This window comes from Rhinoderma darwinii, chromosome 1, assembly GCF_050947455.1.
Source record: "Rhinoderma darwinii isolate aRhiDar2 chromosome 1, aRhiDar2.hap1, whole genome shotgun sequence".
Lineage (NCBI taxonomy): Eukaryota > Metazoa > Chordata > Amphibia > Anura > Rhinodermatidae > Rhinoderma > Rhinoderma darwinii.
In genome coordinates, this window is record NC_134687.1 from 199,743,966 (window position 1) to 199,761,008 (window position 17,043).

General features: G+C 43.0%; 1 protein-coding gene across 2 annotated transcripts in view; it reads left to right on the forward strand.

The window, feature by feature from the left end:
* Positions 1–296: 296 nt before the first annotated feature.
* The window catches only part of PKD2 (polycystin 2, transient receptor potential cation channel), a 50,883-nt gene continuing 34,136 nt past the window's right edge, over positions 297–17,043 (forward strand). For both annotated transcript variants that reach the window (XM_075860711.1, XM_075860712.1), the window contains exons 1-6: positions 297–1,160; positions 5,109–5,222; positions 6,758–6,891; positions 12,956–13,206; positions 13,754–13,978; positions 14,826–15,054. In XM_075860711.1, coding sequence (XP_075716826.1) covers positions 629–1,160; positions 5,109–5,222; positions 6,758–6,891; positions 12,956–13,206; positions 13,754–13,978; positions 14,826–15,054 — 1,485 coding nt within the window. In that variant the 5' untranslated portion in view covers positions 297–628. The remainder of the gene's footprint in view (positions 1,161–5,108; positions 5,223–6,757; positions 6,892–12,955; positions 13,207–13,753; positions 13,979–14,825; positions 15,055–17,043) is intronic.

Consider the following 17,043-nt stretch of genomic DNA (forward strand, 5'->3'; position numbering starts at 1 on the left):
GGAAAATAACGCAGACACGCACCAAACACTGATGACATACGGAACTGCAACGCGCGCAAAACGGACACGTTCGTGAATTAGGCCTTAGCGCGTTTCTTGCGCCCCAGATGTCCCTCTTTGCAATGCTTAAAAGTTGGGAGGTCTGCAATCTGGTGCTGGCATTCATTGCTCATTAGCTGCTCATTTGACCACTGGAATGCAACCAACGCCGTAGAACTGCTGTCTGCAGGCTGTGTATCCGCTATGTATGGGGCAGTAATTGGTTACTTATTAGCAGCCCTCCCCCAATCATGGAGCTGTATTTACTCTGTTGCCTGGAGACCAGACTCACAAACAGACCTTACGTTCCTCTAATAGAGTAGTGGGCTGCTTTGTGGGAGACGAATTTACCACAAAAATACGCACGGTTGTTTGGGGACCCGGCAATGGAGGGGTTAACAAGCTTCTGCCCATGAGAAGAGCGAGTCCTGGAGTTGGGCAGTGCAGGCGGGAGCGCAACCCTTTCCTGCCTCCGTATAACGGGCCGAGGATGAGGAAGGAGGGCGGAGATTAACGACGGGAAACACAAGAAGACCCCAAAGAATAAAATGGCTGCTGTGGCAGGGAGCAGGGAAAGTCTTATTGCAGCATGGTGAACCCTAGCAAAGTAAAGCCTCAGCCAGAGCTGGAGGGAGAGGAGAGAAAGAAGGAGAGGAGGGCAGTGCCAGCTGCTTCCTCCCCCACAATGCTGGAAATGGATACCCTGCCCAGGCAAGACTTGCCCCCCGCACCAGCTCTTAGGCTGCCCCCTGGTGGATCCACGCCGTCACCTCTGTCTTCCTGCTCTCGTCAGGCGTGGAGCAGGGATAATCCCGGCTTCGAGGCTGAGGAGGACGGGATGGAGGAAGAAGAGGACGGAGAGGAGGGCATGGTCGTGGAGATGGATGTGGAGTGGCATCCTTCTGGACCGGGCAGGAGATCGTCTTCTTTGGTTTCCTCGAGTAGTGGGGGCAGCACAGGGCTTGTTGGGTATCATCATCACCCCAATAGCATCGGTAGCCAGGGGCAAAGGGGTCGCAGGAGGAGGGGTGATCCTGGCACTGGTGTTGGCAGAGTCGGCCAAGGCACTGAGCAGCCTCCGGAGCTGCACGGAGTTGGCAGAATCCTGCACATCTTAAGAGGTAAGGGTTTAGTGTGGCACCATGGCAGAACCGCACAGATGTAGTGGAATTTACTGTTTAGACATTTGAAAAACTTTTTAAAAAAATAAATAAATAATTATGTAAATCTGGAAAGTTCCTTTAAGCTAAACAGAAATGTTGAGCCTTTCAGGCTCGGACTCCACGCCACCATAGGTTAACGATAGCGGTGTTCAATTTTTACAACTGAAAATAAATATTTTGGTGACGTAGATGACATCTGGAGATGATTGTCACAACTTTTAGTCCCTGTTCACACAGTTTTTTTTTTGCAGGTGGAATCTAATTTTGAGGCAGATTTTGCCCTGCTGGCAGAACATTTGCTGCGTTTTTTGCCGCCCGCTGCCGTTGAGCGCCGCAGGCAAAAACCGCCACGAAAAACGCAATCTCTACCTCCCATTAGAAACGCCCGAAGAAAGGGCATGTCCGAATAAACGCCTCCGCCTCCCATTGAAATCAATGGGAGGCGATTTCAGCCGTTTTTTGGCTCTGCTTCCCACACGGTTTCCGCATCGAAAACAACGCCAAAATACTCTGTGTGAACTATCCCTTAGGCTGGGTTCACACGAGCACATTAACGTCCGTAATTGACGGATGTATTTCGGCCGCAAGTCCCGGACCGAACACAGTGCAGGGAGCCGGGCTCCTAGCATCATACTTATGTACAACACTAGGAGTCCCTGCCTCGCTGCAGGACAACTGTCCCGTACTGTAATCATGTTTTCAGTACGGGACAGTAGTTCCACGGAGAGGCAGGGACTCCTAGCATCGTACATAACTATGATGCTAGGAGCCCGGCTCCCTGCAGTGTGTTCGGTCTGGGACTTCCGGCCGAAATACGTCCGTCCATTACGGACGTTAATGTGCTCGTGTGAACCCAGCCTTATACTGCGAGGGCTGGATTATCAGGAGAACGGATCCCATTGACTTAAAATAGGGACCATCAGGTTTCGCCGAGGTATCAGTGGTTTTTTTCCAGTCAAGAACAATGAAATCGGCAACAAAGGCTCCTAAGTGTATGTTCTCACAGGCCAGATATGATGCAGATTTTCTGCAGCAGAATCTAAAAAACAAAAACGCAGGTAAATCAGTCCCAGATATTTGCAGCAAATAGTGTGTTTTTGCTGCGCATATTGCTGCAGAATTTTTTTTTACCTCAGCGGTTTTACCCGCAGGTTTAGTGTCAAGCATTGATGATAGTAAACTTTATGTGCACGCGTGGATTTCTAGCATTTTCTGCTGCGTTTCCGCTGTACAAACCCCTCACAACTCCTCATCTATTGCGGAATTTCTGCTCCCCATTGAAGTCTATGGACCAAACACGCAGCGTCTCCGCACAGAACACGCAGCGTCTCCGCACAGGACACGCAGCGTCTCCGCACAGAACACGCAGCGTCTCCGCACAGGACACGCAGCGTCTCCGCACAGAACACGCAGCGTCTCCGCACAGAACACGCAGCGTCTCCGCACAGAACACACAGCGTAAATTGACAGGCTGCGGAATTGAAAGTCGCACCGCAGACCACTTTCCGCGCATCTTTTTTTTTTTTCTGCCGTGTGGGCCTGAAATTTGCTAAATCTCATTCACTTTGCTGCAGGATTTCCACACAGCATTTCATTGCTGAAATTCCGCAGCGTTTACGCTACGTGGGAACCCGGCCTAACAGAGGCTCTGACGCAGATGTTAACACATCCTTTATATATTACTAGTGTCCTGTGCTCTTACTCCTGCCTGGACTACTGACTACAAGAAATCCAGTGGTCGAGCGCTCATGTTTATTGCCATAGGGAGAGGGATAAGCAGCTGACAGATACCTATGGCACCGCTTATCTCCATATTTAATAAAGTATTGTGTCATTATTTTTCACCACCCTGAACCTTATTTTCCCTACAGCAAACAATTCTGTTTGTGTCCGGTTTTTCTTAGTCATACATTATAAAACTTATATTGGGGAAGGGGTTTACATTTCCATCACCTCCACCAAAAGCCCTGTATGCTCTGTTGGGGCCTGTTCACATCAGCGTTCGGTTTCCGTTGATGGCTTCCGTCATACCATTCAGTCGGAGGAACACCTCAACGGAAACCATAGCTTCCGTTTGCATTACCATTGATTTCAATGGTAATGCTTCCGTTGCTAATGGTTGCCGTTTGTCTCCGTTCCGTAAGGTTTCAGGTTTTTTTTTTTTGCGGAAACAATATCGTAGCCGACTGTGCGCTATTGATTCCGCCAAAACAACAGAAACCTTACGGAATGGAGACCAACGGAAGCATTACTATTGAAATCACACGGCCGTGTGCATGAGGCCTAACCCTTAATATAACCAAGTTGCTAAAGAGTTAAACATTTCATGAAAGTGACAGATCTTATTAAAGGGGTTTCCTATATATTTGTAGCAATTTGTTACTTCGTAAAATAAATCTAAGTTTTTTGTTTTTTTTTACCTCCGACTCTATTCACACTGCAGTTTGCTGTATGGAATAGTTTAGTTGACTACACTATTCATTCTGGAGGCATCCAGTAAACAAACCTATACCGTTTTATTTAACATGGCAGCTTATGGGTGAAGTAACTGTAGAATGCCCGATCTGTACTGGATTTCACCATTGACCGCATGAGGTTTTTTTACCATGATTTAGTAAATTTTTCGATTCGGTTGTGGTTATATCGCATTGAAAAACGCACCGAATCGCTGTTAAAATGCATTTGGTTTTTTGATGCGATTTCTAACCGTACCTCAACCGTTACGTGTGAATGGATCCTTATGTCTTATAGTCCGAGAATTCCGGTATATAACTGAAGTGGGCATGAGGCCTTATAATTATATAGCGTGACCTGACTGTACCAGCCTCACATATGATGAACCGGGCTCTGTATGTGTTGATCATTCTATTTAAAAAACTTAGCGCTAATAAAAAAATAAAAAGAATGCTGATGTTTGCCAAAAGGACCCTGCCTTGGCATGCATTTGGCTAATACAGTATAGAGACACGTTGGCATATCCACCCAGAAGTGCTCCTGGTGTCTACGGCCAATGTACGTTACACTTGTGATGTGAACACAGTCTAATAAGGGGATTTACTTTCATTTACAGCTGATTTTTTATTTAGTTTTTTTTTGCAGCCAGTTTGTCGTTTGTCATGGAGTTTTACTTGTCTTTTCTAGCTATTTTCCATCTCCCTTTAATAATATGGCTGAGAGTGAGCGGTGTGCAGTTATTTTCCATTATAGCCTCACATTCCATAAAACCAGGACAAATATCCAGCCCAAACCATAGCTGTGTCGAATTGCAGTGTAGTGACCTATAGGTGGCGCTGGAGAGTGTTTCCTTCCTTGTTATTTTCCATTCATTTCTGGGTAATGATCTCTTGTTGATTCTTGGCGTGGACTCTACGGCTTTTATATTACATGCATGAAAGGTTTTCATAGTCTAAAGCTATAAAGACACATATATTAAGATGAACGTGAACCCAATCGTGCTAGAAAGTACTACAAGCCTGGGCAACCACAGGTCCAGGGCATATCTGCACAAGAATAATGCAGCGGAGGCTCAGAAGCATTGTATGAATGGGAACATAATGTCTCTTCTCATTCATAAAAAACATATATGCTGATTTATTGTAAAGTAACTTGCCACAGAAATGATACATTACTGCCCTGTTCTGTCATAGGTGTCAGCACATAACCTAGAGGGGGAGGGGTGATGCCTGCGTTAATAGAACAACGGCTCATTTGTCCTATTGGCTATGTATCAGGAGGATTTTGTTACCTTCAGTAGCTGGACCTACAACCCCTGGGGGAATCCCTATTCATGTTACTAATGATATACATTGTTCGCCTTTTTAGTTGTTATGGGAAAAAATCTGGATTTTTCGTTTTTCTTCTCTTTTTAATATATAGATTTTATTTTTTTTACCCTTCTTTCTACAGGACTATGGGGTACAAGATATACAACAGACCGAGTAACTACAAGGGAAAAATATCTAAAGACTATCCTCCGAGAGCTGATCACTTATGTGGCGTTTCTATTTCTTCTATGTGTTTGTAAGTACATTTTTGACAAAGTTATCCAGGTATTATCACATTCTGTGGCTGCAAGAAGAAATGCAATGATAGCGAGGTTCTTGCGTTGTATTTTCTACCGTCCCTAATATTTCAAAATAGTTGAGAAAAAAAGTGCAGATTTTGCAGTTAGCAATTTATTCCAGTAATGTGTATGACTGACCACTAGATGGCAGAGCTATTCATCTGTGCTCTTTGCTGTCTTATTAAAAACTTTTTTTTTTTTTTACCTTTTGCATGTTTTGTATTATCAAGTTTGTTTTAATTTCATGCCAAAGAAAAATGCAAGGCATTGTGTATTTATTGTACAGACGTCACATAGCGTTCTTGGAAATCATGTTTTCTTACCGTGATGTGTTATCACTATTCTTTAAAAAGGGCTGCAGGTAAAGCTACTAGTTGTTGTTGTTGTTGTTGTTGTTCTGATCATTAGCATGGTGTTCTTATAATGCAGCATCAAAGAGTTAAATGACAATGACAACTCTGCTTCATCTGCAGTTCTTACTTAATGAACTTTACATTTCCTACATTCTTGTAAAAATAATATTCTGCAGCGACCTTGTACCTGAGCAAACAGAACTCCTGCAGAGCAAGGTTCTTTTACTCTCAGTTGGTCCATGCTCTCCCACTGAGCTGGAACTAATATGAATAAGTCATTCACGTGAGTCCACATATAAATGTGAGCTGTGTGTGGTCATCTCAGAATGGATGTGACCGGATAACGCTCTCGCACTGGATCCCAGAACGGGGAAAAAAAAGCAAAACATAACCCAACAGTTCCTTTTTCCTCCTTGTGCTAGGATCGGCACTCCTTTCTATGTCTGCTGAATCCAGCCTAAACCATATTCTTTGTAGCGCTTTATTACGCATTATCTCTGTGGTTACGGTTATTGAAGTGTGGAACCGGTCAAAAAATGTGGTGCTGCCCTGTATTCCCTCCTCCTGCTTGTAAGGTCTCATGCACGTGACTGATGCCATAGTGTCCGTATTTTGGTCTGTAATGCCTCCGAGTTGCTCTCGCAACCATTTCGTATGCCCGTATATTACGGCTGTGTTTCTGTATGTTATTTGTTTTTCACGGTCTGCACCCGTAGGAAGGTCACATGATTGAGTTATCCAGGTGTTTCCTAGCAACGTATCCGCAAAATGCGTACAATACGCGGATGACTTCCGTTATTTTTGTGGACCCAGAGACTTGAATAGCATCACAGGTCTGCAAGAACGCACAGGGTTAGGACACGCTATATCATTTGCAGATTGTAAAAACGAATGCACAAAAAACACTGATGTCTGCATGTCCCCAAAAAAATATGGATCGCACACTAATGAAAAACGTGGTCGTGTACATGAGCCCTAAAGGGAACAATATTAATAATGGTAATATTAAGGAATTTCTGATGGTGACATTTCCTAATGTTCGAGCAAAAAAATGTTGATTTATTAGTCTAACCCTACACTTGACTGACTGATGTAAATGGATCTGTATTGTGCCATGACATCCTGTTTTGTTTCCGCAGTAACATATGGCATGGTGACTTCCAGCATGTTTTATTATACTAAAGTTATGACTCAGCTTTTTCTGGATACACCGGTGTCCAAAACTGAAAGGACCAATTTCAAGACCTTGATGACGATGGATGACTTTTGGAAGGTACAGAATTGCGTAATAAATAGATGATGGTGGGAGTGCTGGTAGATTTTCACTGGTGATGGTGTTGGGACGTTCAGATACTCAATGGGTGAATTTTATGAGAGATGATCTGCAGAAAACTCATTTGATTTGTGAAGTCTGAGGTAAGAGCACTGCTACACAGAAAAGATTGTGACAATTATACAACAGATTGGTCAGTGTAGTGTATAAAATTGTATGACTAAGGCCTCGTGCACACTTACGTCACCGTTCTCACGGCCGCTTTTGACGGGTCCGTGAACCCGTTTTAGCGGCCGTGTGGTGTCCGTGTGCACTCCGTGTTTCCGTGCGCCGAGCATGGTACTGTCCAGGGTGACAGTACCATGCTCGGCGCACGGAAAATAAAATTTTAATGTAATAAAAAAAATAAGTTCATACTTACATTCCTCCTGTCCGGCCTCCAGCGATGACGTTCAATCCATGTCGCCGCTGCAGCCAATCACAGGCTGTCGCGTCACAAAAGATGGTCGGACTGGAGGAAGAAGAGGGACTCGTCACCAAGACAACGACCGGGTACGTATGAAATGCTTGATAGCGACAGTGATTGATAGAGACAAGTGGCTGCCGATTAGTGTAATATTTTTCTAATGTTTTTCTGCCCGCCCAGCGGTTGCTAGGCAACGGCTCCGTCACACACGGACGGCACACGGATGCCTTCCGTGTGCCTTCAGTTTTTTTGACGGCCCCATTGACTTGCATGGGCCTCACGGTCATGGATTCTCGGACCAAAGTAGGACATGCTCTACTTTGGAACGGAGCAACGGACCGTCAAAAAAACTGAAGTGTGCATGGCCCCATTGAAATTAATGGGTTCAGGGTGCTATCAGTGACAAAAACGGATAGCACCCTGAAGGAAAAAACTGAAGTGTGCATGAGGCCAAACAATACCATTCCAGCCCCATTTAATAACCTCATAAATTTAATTGATTAAAATAATAGATGCCTATGTGATGCTTACCTCGCATTTGAGTCATTTGATCAATCTCCCTCTCCTGGTGTACCCTCTGCCTATTCCCTTCACAATATGAACTACTAAATTAAAGTTCTCTGTATAAATGAAAAAAATAGCGTCAATGTTGGTATCCTAAAAAGTACAGCTGTCCAGGGAACTGGTGTTCAGTTGCTAAGGGTAATAGTGATATGCATTCAGGGGTGGTATTGTTTGTTATTGATGAGGAGAGGTGGGTTCCCATAGCTTGTCTGACCGGGTAAGGGAGAGTGGGTGCAGCTCAAGAGAAGTCCTGAAGACCTTTTCTGTATTCCTCTGCTACTGCCCTCTCTGGGTGTCTCCTTTTTCTCACCATACATGATTATTGCTCTAATTCTTCTTGGTATAGATGACTTTTACACTAGTACATCAATGTGGTCTAATGGTAGGAGCTGTTCTCTTAGAGAAATTAGATCCTGGAGGAGACATCCAGAGGGAGTGGGAGTACTACTGGAATACAGAGCAGGGGAAGCTATTGACTTGTACTAAAGGACAATGCTAAGAACAGCCCATTAACTATTGTTGTTTTTTTGTTTTTTTTTGATGCAACATTTCAGAAATATAATAAAGTACATTGCAAATCTGTTTTCTTTTTTTTCACTACTGATTTGGCAGCATTTAGTTTAGCAAAATAGTTTAACCCCTTCAGGACTGAGCCTGTTTTGGCCTTCAGGACACAGCCGATTTTTTTTCAAATCTGACGTGTCACTTTATGTGGTAATAACTTTGGAATGCTTTTACCGATCCAAGTGATTCTGAGATTGTTTTCTCATGACATATTGTACTTTATGTTTGTGGGAAAATTTGATCAATAAATTCAGTATTTGTTTGTGAAAATCACCAAGCTTTAGAGGAAATGTAAAGGATCTGCCAGGCACAGCTTCGGGGTTAACGCCCATAGATAATCAGTCTGCACCTGCTTCTATGTCTGTGAGACTGACTCCATCTTCCACCACTCAGGGTGGCAGGCTTAGGAGTGGGAGAACCTATCACAGCCTGGCCAGACGGAGCTAGCTCCCGCCCTCTGTCTATTTATACCTACCTTTCCTGTTCCTCCTTGCTTGTGATTCTTCTCGTTAGGTTTCCTGGCCCTGCTGCAGCTTCTTGTACTATTGTCCTTGCTTCATATTGACCCCGGCTTGTTGACTACTCTCCTGCTCTGCGTTTGGTACCTCGTACACTCCTGGTTTGACTCGGCTTGTTCACTACTCTCCTGCTCTGCGTTTGGCACCTCGTGCTCTCCTGTTTTGACTCAGCTTGTTCACTTCTCTTGTTGCTCACGGTGTTGCCGTGGGCAACTGCCCCTTTCTCCCCCTAGATCTGTGTACCTTTGTCTGTTTGTCTGTCGTGCACTTATTGAGCGTAGGGACCGTCGCCCAGTTGTACGCCGTCGCCTAGGGCGGGTCGTTGCAAGTAGGCAGGGACTGAGTGGCGGGTAGATTAGGGCTCACTTGTCTGTCTCCCCACGCCCGTCATTACAGGAAATTTGCAAAAATTAGCATTTTTCTAAATTTAAATGCATCTGCTTGTAAGACAGATAGTAATACCACACAAAATAGTTACTAATTAACATCCCCATATGTCTACTTTATGTTGGCATCGTTTTTTTCTAGGATGTCACAAGGCTTATTAGTTTAGCTGCAATTTCTCACATTTTCAAGAAAATTTCCAAAACCTATTTTTACAGGGACCAGTTCAGTTCTGAAGTGGCTTTGAGGACCTTATATATTAGAAACCCCCATAAGTCACCCAATTTTAAAAACTGCACCCCTCAAAGTTTTCAAAACAGCATTCAGAAAGTTTCTTAACCCTTTAGGCGTTTCACAGGAATTAAAGCAAAGTAGAGGTGAAATTTACAAATTTATTTTTTTTGTCAGAAAATCCATTTTTTTTCTGTAACACAGAAGGTTTTACCAGAGAAACGCAACTCAATATTTATTACCCGGGTTCTGCAGTGTTTAGAAATACCCCACATGTGGCCCTAGTGTGGTGATGGACTGAAGCACCGGCCTCAGAGGCAAAGGAGCACCTAGTGGATTTTGGGGCCTCCTTTTTATTAGAATATATTTTAGGCACCATGTCAGGTTTGAAGAGGTCTTGTGGGGCCAAAACAGTGGAAACACTCCCAAAAAGACACCATTTGGCAAACTACACCCCTCAAGGAATTTATCAATGGGTATAGTGAGCATTTTAACCCCACAGGTTTTTTTTCTGAATTTAGTGGAATTCGTCCGTAAAAATGAAAATCTAAATTTTTTCAAATAAAACGTAGAAATTATAAATTTTTACAAGGAATAAAGAAGAAAAAGCACCCCAAGATTTGTAAAGCAATTTCTTCTGATTAGGGTAATACCCCATATGTGGTAATAAACGGCTGTTTGGACACACGGCAGGGCTCAGAAGGGAAGGAGCGCTATTTGACTTTTGGAGCTCAAGTTTGCTGGATTGGTTTTCGGTTGTCATGTCGCATTTGCAAAGCCCCTGCAGGACCAAATCAGTGAACACCCCCCAGAAGTGATCCCATTTGGGAAACTACAGCCCTAAGAAGAATTTATCTAGGGGTATAGTGAGCATTTTGATCCCATAGGTTTTTTGCTGAATTTACTATAAATAGGCCGTGAAAACTTCTTCTATTGTTTTTTATTCTTCTTTTTTTTTTTTTTTTATGGCGTTCACCGTGCATTATAAATGACATATTTATTCTGTGGGTTGATGCGATTACGGCGATACCATATGTATATAGGTTTTTTATGTTTGCACAATAAAATCACGGTTCTAAATAAATTATTTTGTTTTTGTGTCACCATATTCTAAGAGCCACAACTTTTTTATTTTTCCATCAAGAAAGTTGTGCGAGGGCTTGTTTCTTGCGGATCAAACTGTAGTTTTTATTGCTATTATTTTTGGATACGTGCGACTTTTTGATCCCTATTTAACCCCTTAATGACCAGCCTATTTTATACGTTAATGACCAAGCTATTTTTTACGTTTTTCCATCGTCGCATTCCAAGAGCTATAAGTTTTTTTTATTTTTGCGTCGACATAGCTGTATAAGGTCTTGTTTTTTGCAGGACAAGTTGTATTTTTTAATGGCACCATTTTGAGGTACATATTATTTATTGATTAACTTTTATTAACTTTTTTTGGGGGGGAATAGAACAAAATCAGAAATTTTGCCACTCTTTTTTGCGTCCTAAATCTACGCCGTTTACCGTGTGTTATAAATAACACAATAACTTTATTCAGTGGGTTGTTACGATTGCAACGATACCAAATTTGTATCGTTTTTGTATGTTTTACTACTTTTACACAGTAAAACCGCTTTTTTTTCAAAATTATTTGTTTTTGTGTCTCCATATATGAAGAGCCGTAACGTTTTTATTTTTTCGCCGATGCGGTTGTATGAGGGCTTTTTTTTTGCGGGACGACTTGTAGTTTTTATTGGTACCATTTTGGAGAAGATGCGACTTTTTGATCACTTTTTAATCACATTTTTTTAAAGTCAGGATTCACAGAAAACAACAATTTTTCCATCTTTTTTTATTTAATTTTTTACGGCGTTCACCGTGCGGGTTAAGTAATGTAATGGCTTTATAGTCGGGGTGGTTACGGACGTGGCGATACCAAATATGTGTAACTTTTTTACTTTTATTTTGGTTTTTTAATACTAAAGCAGTTTGTAACTTTATTAAACTTTTTTTTAAACTTTTTTACTAGTCCCACTAGGGGACTTTAATATGCGATTCTGCGATCGTTTAAAATGGACAGGCATCTGCTAGGTCATGCCTGTGGCATGATCTAGCAGGCATTCATTACAGGCAGACCTGGGGGCCTTTATTAGGCCCCCGGCTGCCTTGGGAGACACTGACACTCGGCGATCGTGTCGGTGGGGGAGAGAGAGGGAGCTCCCTCCCTCTCTCCAAAACCACTCAGATGCGACGCACGCTATTGAGCACCGCATCTGAGGGGTTAAACAGGTGAGATCGATACTAATATCGATCTCACACGTTAGGGCAGGGACGCTCCCAGCCCTCAGCTGCCTCTGGCAGCTGAGAGCAGGGAGATTTGACAGCTCCCTGCTCTGTTTACTTATTCCGATGCCGCGACGTAAAAAGTCTATGGCATCGGAATAAGGCCCGTTAGTGACCGACGTAAAAAGACTATGGGCCGGTCACTAACGGGTTAATCTATTTTTGGGGAGCTAAAGTGACTAAAAATAGCGATTCTAGTATTGTTGTTTTATGATTTATTTATTTTTTATTTTTTTTGCCGGTCACCGTGCGGGATAAATTACATTATATTTTTATAGTTCAGGCCGTTACGGACGCGGCGATGCCAATTATGCATAGTTTTGTTTTTTTCTAATAATAAAGAACTTTATAAGGGAAAAAGGGCGATTTAAACTTTTATTATTTTGAAATGTAACTTTTTTTTCTTTTCTTTTTTGTAAGTTTCATACTGACGGGGCTAATCGCCTTCCGTAGATAGCAGATCTGAGGCCTTTGTTAGGCTTCCGGTTGCCATAGCAACAATCGCCCCCGCAATCACGTAGCGGGGTTCCGATGTTCTAATAAATTTAAATGCGGCGGTTGCTATTGACTGCCGCATTTAAGGGGTTAATCGGCAGGGATCACCACTGTGATCCGACCTGATGTTTTCCCCCAGTACTAAGGCTTCTAGTAGCAGGCTGTACTGGGAGATCCCGGGCTGCGGGGAGTGCCTGTGTGCTCTGATAGGAGCACACATAGATTAACGGGCTGCAGGTACAAGGACCAGTGCTACAGCCCGTTAATCTACGTGGGGTGGTCGGGAAGGGGTTAAATGCATCTTAGATAAAATAAACTACAACTTTTGAATGTCAAGTTTTCTTTGGAACGTTTTTGTTCTGGAATGATCACACCCCAGCTAAAAAATCTGTCAGTCACACAACATTCACTCTCTCCTACAGGTAGTGTGTTTTAATACATCTGCTGTCGTTAAAATGGCAAACACAAATTGACAAATCTTAATCTAATCTGAATTTCTGCTGTGTTGCAGTTTACAGAGGGGCCTCTTGTTGATGGCTTATACTGGGACATGTGGTACAACAACAGGACGATAGCAGAAAATCAAAGCTTCATCTACTATGAGAACCTGCTGCTTGGCGTCCCCCGACTGCGTCAGCTTAAAGTGAGGAACGGCTCCTGTTCAGTTCCAGAAGACCTGAAGGATGAAATTACGGACTGCTATGATATGTATTCAGTCAGGAATGAAGATACTGCTCCCTTTGGACTGCGCAATGGAACTGCGTATGTACCACTAGCTCTTATCTACATTGCTTAATAAAATGCCATAATGAAAATACGGCTTCGCAGTGTGCTAGGTTTCAGAGATAGAAAACCATTAGGATTATATATTCACATTATTTACCACAGTGAAATTTTGTCATAAATAGCATGTGTATAAGGCCTTATTCACACGGATCTATGTAATTCAATGTGGTCGTTCATACTGCTGTTGTGTCAAGGGACCGTGTGACGGGTCCGTGAGAAAATAGGACATCTCCATTTTTTTCACGCCTCACACATCCCTCCATAGACTCTAGTTTATGGGGGATGCGTGATAGCGGCGTTTTTTCACGTCCGAGATGCGCAACGCCCGTGTGAATCTAGCCTTATAAGTAGGCATGTGCTTTCAGTGCTGAGATTGTATTGGTAAAAAGCAAATTCATTATGAATTCATCAGTTATAGTGACAAATATGTCCCCGCAAGCAATGTTGGTAGATAATGCCTCGCTATGCAGTTATGATCTCTTCTATCTAATACTAATTTATCATTCCGTTACTGTTCATACAGGTGGACGTACACCCAAGAAAGAGATTTGAATGGCAGGAGTCAGTGGGGCCGCATATCCACATACAGCGGGTCCGGGTATTACTTGGATTTGTCACGGAACCGAGATGAGGCTGCTGCGCAGATAGGAACTATGAAGAATAACCTATGGCTGGACCGAGGCACCCGAGCAGTTTTTATTGACTTTACAGTTTACAATGCCAATATAAATCTCTTCTGCATTATCAGGTAATATCACAAGTGTAAACTTTAAGTCCTGTTCACGCTAGCGTCACGGCTAGCAAAGATCTTCAATCCCATCATGATGTTCCACTTATAATGGAGTCCGTCAGGTTTCCTTTTGAGTTCTGGTACTTTTGACACCAAGAATAGTGCTGCAGACTGCAAAAATACCAGAAGCCCTGATGGTAACTGTATAATGCAAGTGTGAACAGAGCCGCAGAGTGTTCCTGTTTATAGGACAAAATATCTTGAAACACTAATGTAAATATAATTACTATTTTCAAGCTAAATGTAGGCGTTCTAATTTACTCCAAAGTACTAAAGGCTTAAACGTACAAGGTACTCTTCTACAGGTCACAGATCCCGTCTACTCATTCTAATAGTTTTAATAATTTACAGTTGGGGCTATATTGTGCCTGCTTACTAACCTAAGCTGCTGCAGAACCTCTGAGAAGAGAATGGGGCGTTTAATGTCAATTACTGGTTGGTGTAAATGTTACTTCTCTCTTTTCAAAGATCTCTCACAGCAGCTGAACATGAATTTTAGGCTATGGTATATTTCACCTGTTGCAGAACTTCTTTTAGAAGAGAAAAGGGGTTCATCATGTCAACAACTTTTATATGACCTGAAATGCTACCTAATACTGAAACACATTGTAAAGAAAAAAGTTGTGGAACCTCTAACCGGAGCAGGAAGAAATCTCATACACTCACTTTTGACAGGGTTCCACTTTTGACACCTTCATGATTTACATGCCCGTGAATGGAAATTGTCAATTTGATATTTATTGTACTATTTGTATTATATTACCTTACCAATAAATCTTTGATGCTAATGTTATGTTCCTTTTAGGTTTTTGGTAGAGTTCCCAGCAACTGGAGGGCTAGTTACGTCGTCGCAGTTTCAGACGGTTAAGCTGATTCACTATGTCTCCACGTATGACTATTTCTTGGCTGCCTGTGAAATAGCATTCTGCCTCTTCATCCTGTACTACATGGTGGAGGAATTCCTGGAGATCCATAATCACCGCCTGCACTATTTTCATAGTCTCTGGAATTGTCTAGATATTGTCATCATTGTGGTACGTATTGTTTTTAACGCAGCAACGTAAACTCTGCGTACCAGTTTCCAGTTATGAATGGGGCGTAGTTACGAATTGCTCACCTACACCAGGTCATAGACCTATCAAGATGAGCTGTCCGCAGTATGTCGTGCTCTTTAACTACTGGAATAACATGCACTTTGTTTTTTTTATTGTTTCAAAAGTGTATTTTATTGTATTAAAAACAATAAGGCCTCATGCAGACGACCGTAGCCATGTGCATGGCTGTGATTTTCGGATCGGCCGGGGGCGGAGTGTCACCCGCAAGCCGGCCGCAAATCACGGGCCGTGCACATGGGCCACTATTTGCTATGAGCCTGGTCCGCAGAACACGGCCGTAATAAGACTTGCCCGTTCATTCTGCGGTCCGGGCTCCTGGGCCATGCACGGACCGTGGAAACCACGGTGGTGTGTATGGCCCCATAGGAATGAATGGGGCCGCAATTCTCCCGTGGATTTTTGGGGGAATTGCGGCCGCAAAAGCACGTTCATGTGCATGGGGCCTAAGGTTAGAATTACAAAACAATGTTGTGGACCCCACACAGGCGGGTACAGAAAGAAAATAAACGGACATGAGACATAAATAAGTAATAAACTAGAGCCGAGAATTCATCATTGACAGAAATATGCATTATAAGGCACCAATAAAGTAATTGCAAGCTCTGCGATACTGTAGTCCAAAGGTTCATAGTGTCGTTTGGAAATTGACCATAAGACAATAATGAAGATTTGCAAAGCGAGATAATATTGTAAGTCCGGCGAGTGGGAGGAGGAAAGCCAAGGTTGCCGTATTTTTATTTTTTTTTAGATATGACAATTCTGTTAAAGAGGCTCTGTCACCAGATTTTGCAACCCCTATCTCCTATTGCAGCAGATCGGCGCTGCAATGTAGATAAGAGTAACGTTTTTTTTTTGTTTTTTTTTAAACGAGCATTTTTGGCCAAGTTATGACCATTTTTATATTTATGCAAATGAGGCTTTCTAAAGTACAACTGGGCGTGTTTAAAGTAAAAGTCCAACTGGGCGTGTATTGTGTGCATACATCTGGGCGTTTTTACTTCTTTTACTAGCTGGGCGTTGTGAATGGGAGTGTATGACGCTGACGAATCAGCATCATCCACTTCTCTTCACAACGCCCAGCTTCTGGCAGTGCAGACACACAGCGTGTTCTCGAGAGATCACGCTGTGACATCACTCACTTCCTGCCCCAGGTCCTGCATCGTGTCGGACGAGCGAGGACACATCGGCACCAGAGGCTACAGTTGATTCTGCATCAGAGTTTGCAGGTAAGTAGCTACATCGACTTACCTGCAAACACCGATGCTGCTGCAGAATCAAATTTAGCCTCTGGTGCCCTCTCTGGTCCGACACGATGCAGGACCTGGGGCAGGAAGTGAGTGACGTCACAGCGTGATCTCTCGAGAACACTGCTGTGTCTGCACTGCCAGAAGCTGGGCGTTCTGAAGAGAAGTGGATGATACTTCTCGTCAGAACGCCCAGCTAGTAAAAGAAGTAAAAACGCCCAGATGTAACGAACACAATTACACGCCCAGATGTAACACACAATACACGCCCAGATGTAACACACAATACACGCCCAGATGTAACACACATAATACACGCCCAGATGTAACACACAATACACGCCCAGATGTAACACACAATACACGCCCAGATGTAACACATAATACACGCCCAGATGTAACACACATAATACACGCCCAGATGTAACACACAATACACGCCCAGATGTAACACACAATACACGCCCAGATGTAACACATAATACACGCCCAGATGTACTTTTACTTTAAACACGCCCAGTTGTACTTTAGAAAGCCTCATTTGCATAAATACAAAAATGGTCATAACTTGGCCAAAAATGCTCGTTTTTTAAAAATAAAAACGTTACTGTAATCTACATTGCAGCGCCTATCTGCTGCAATAGCAGATAGGGGTTGCAAAATC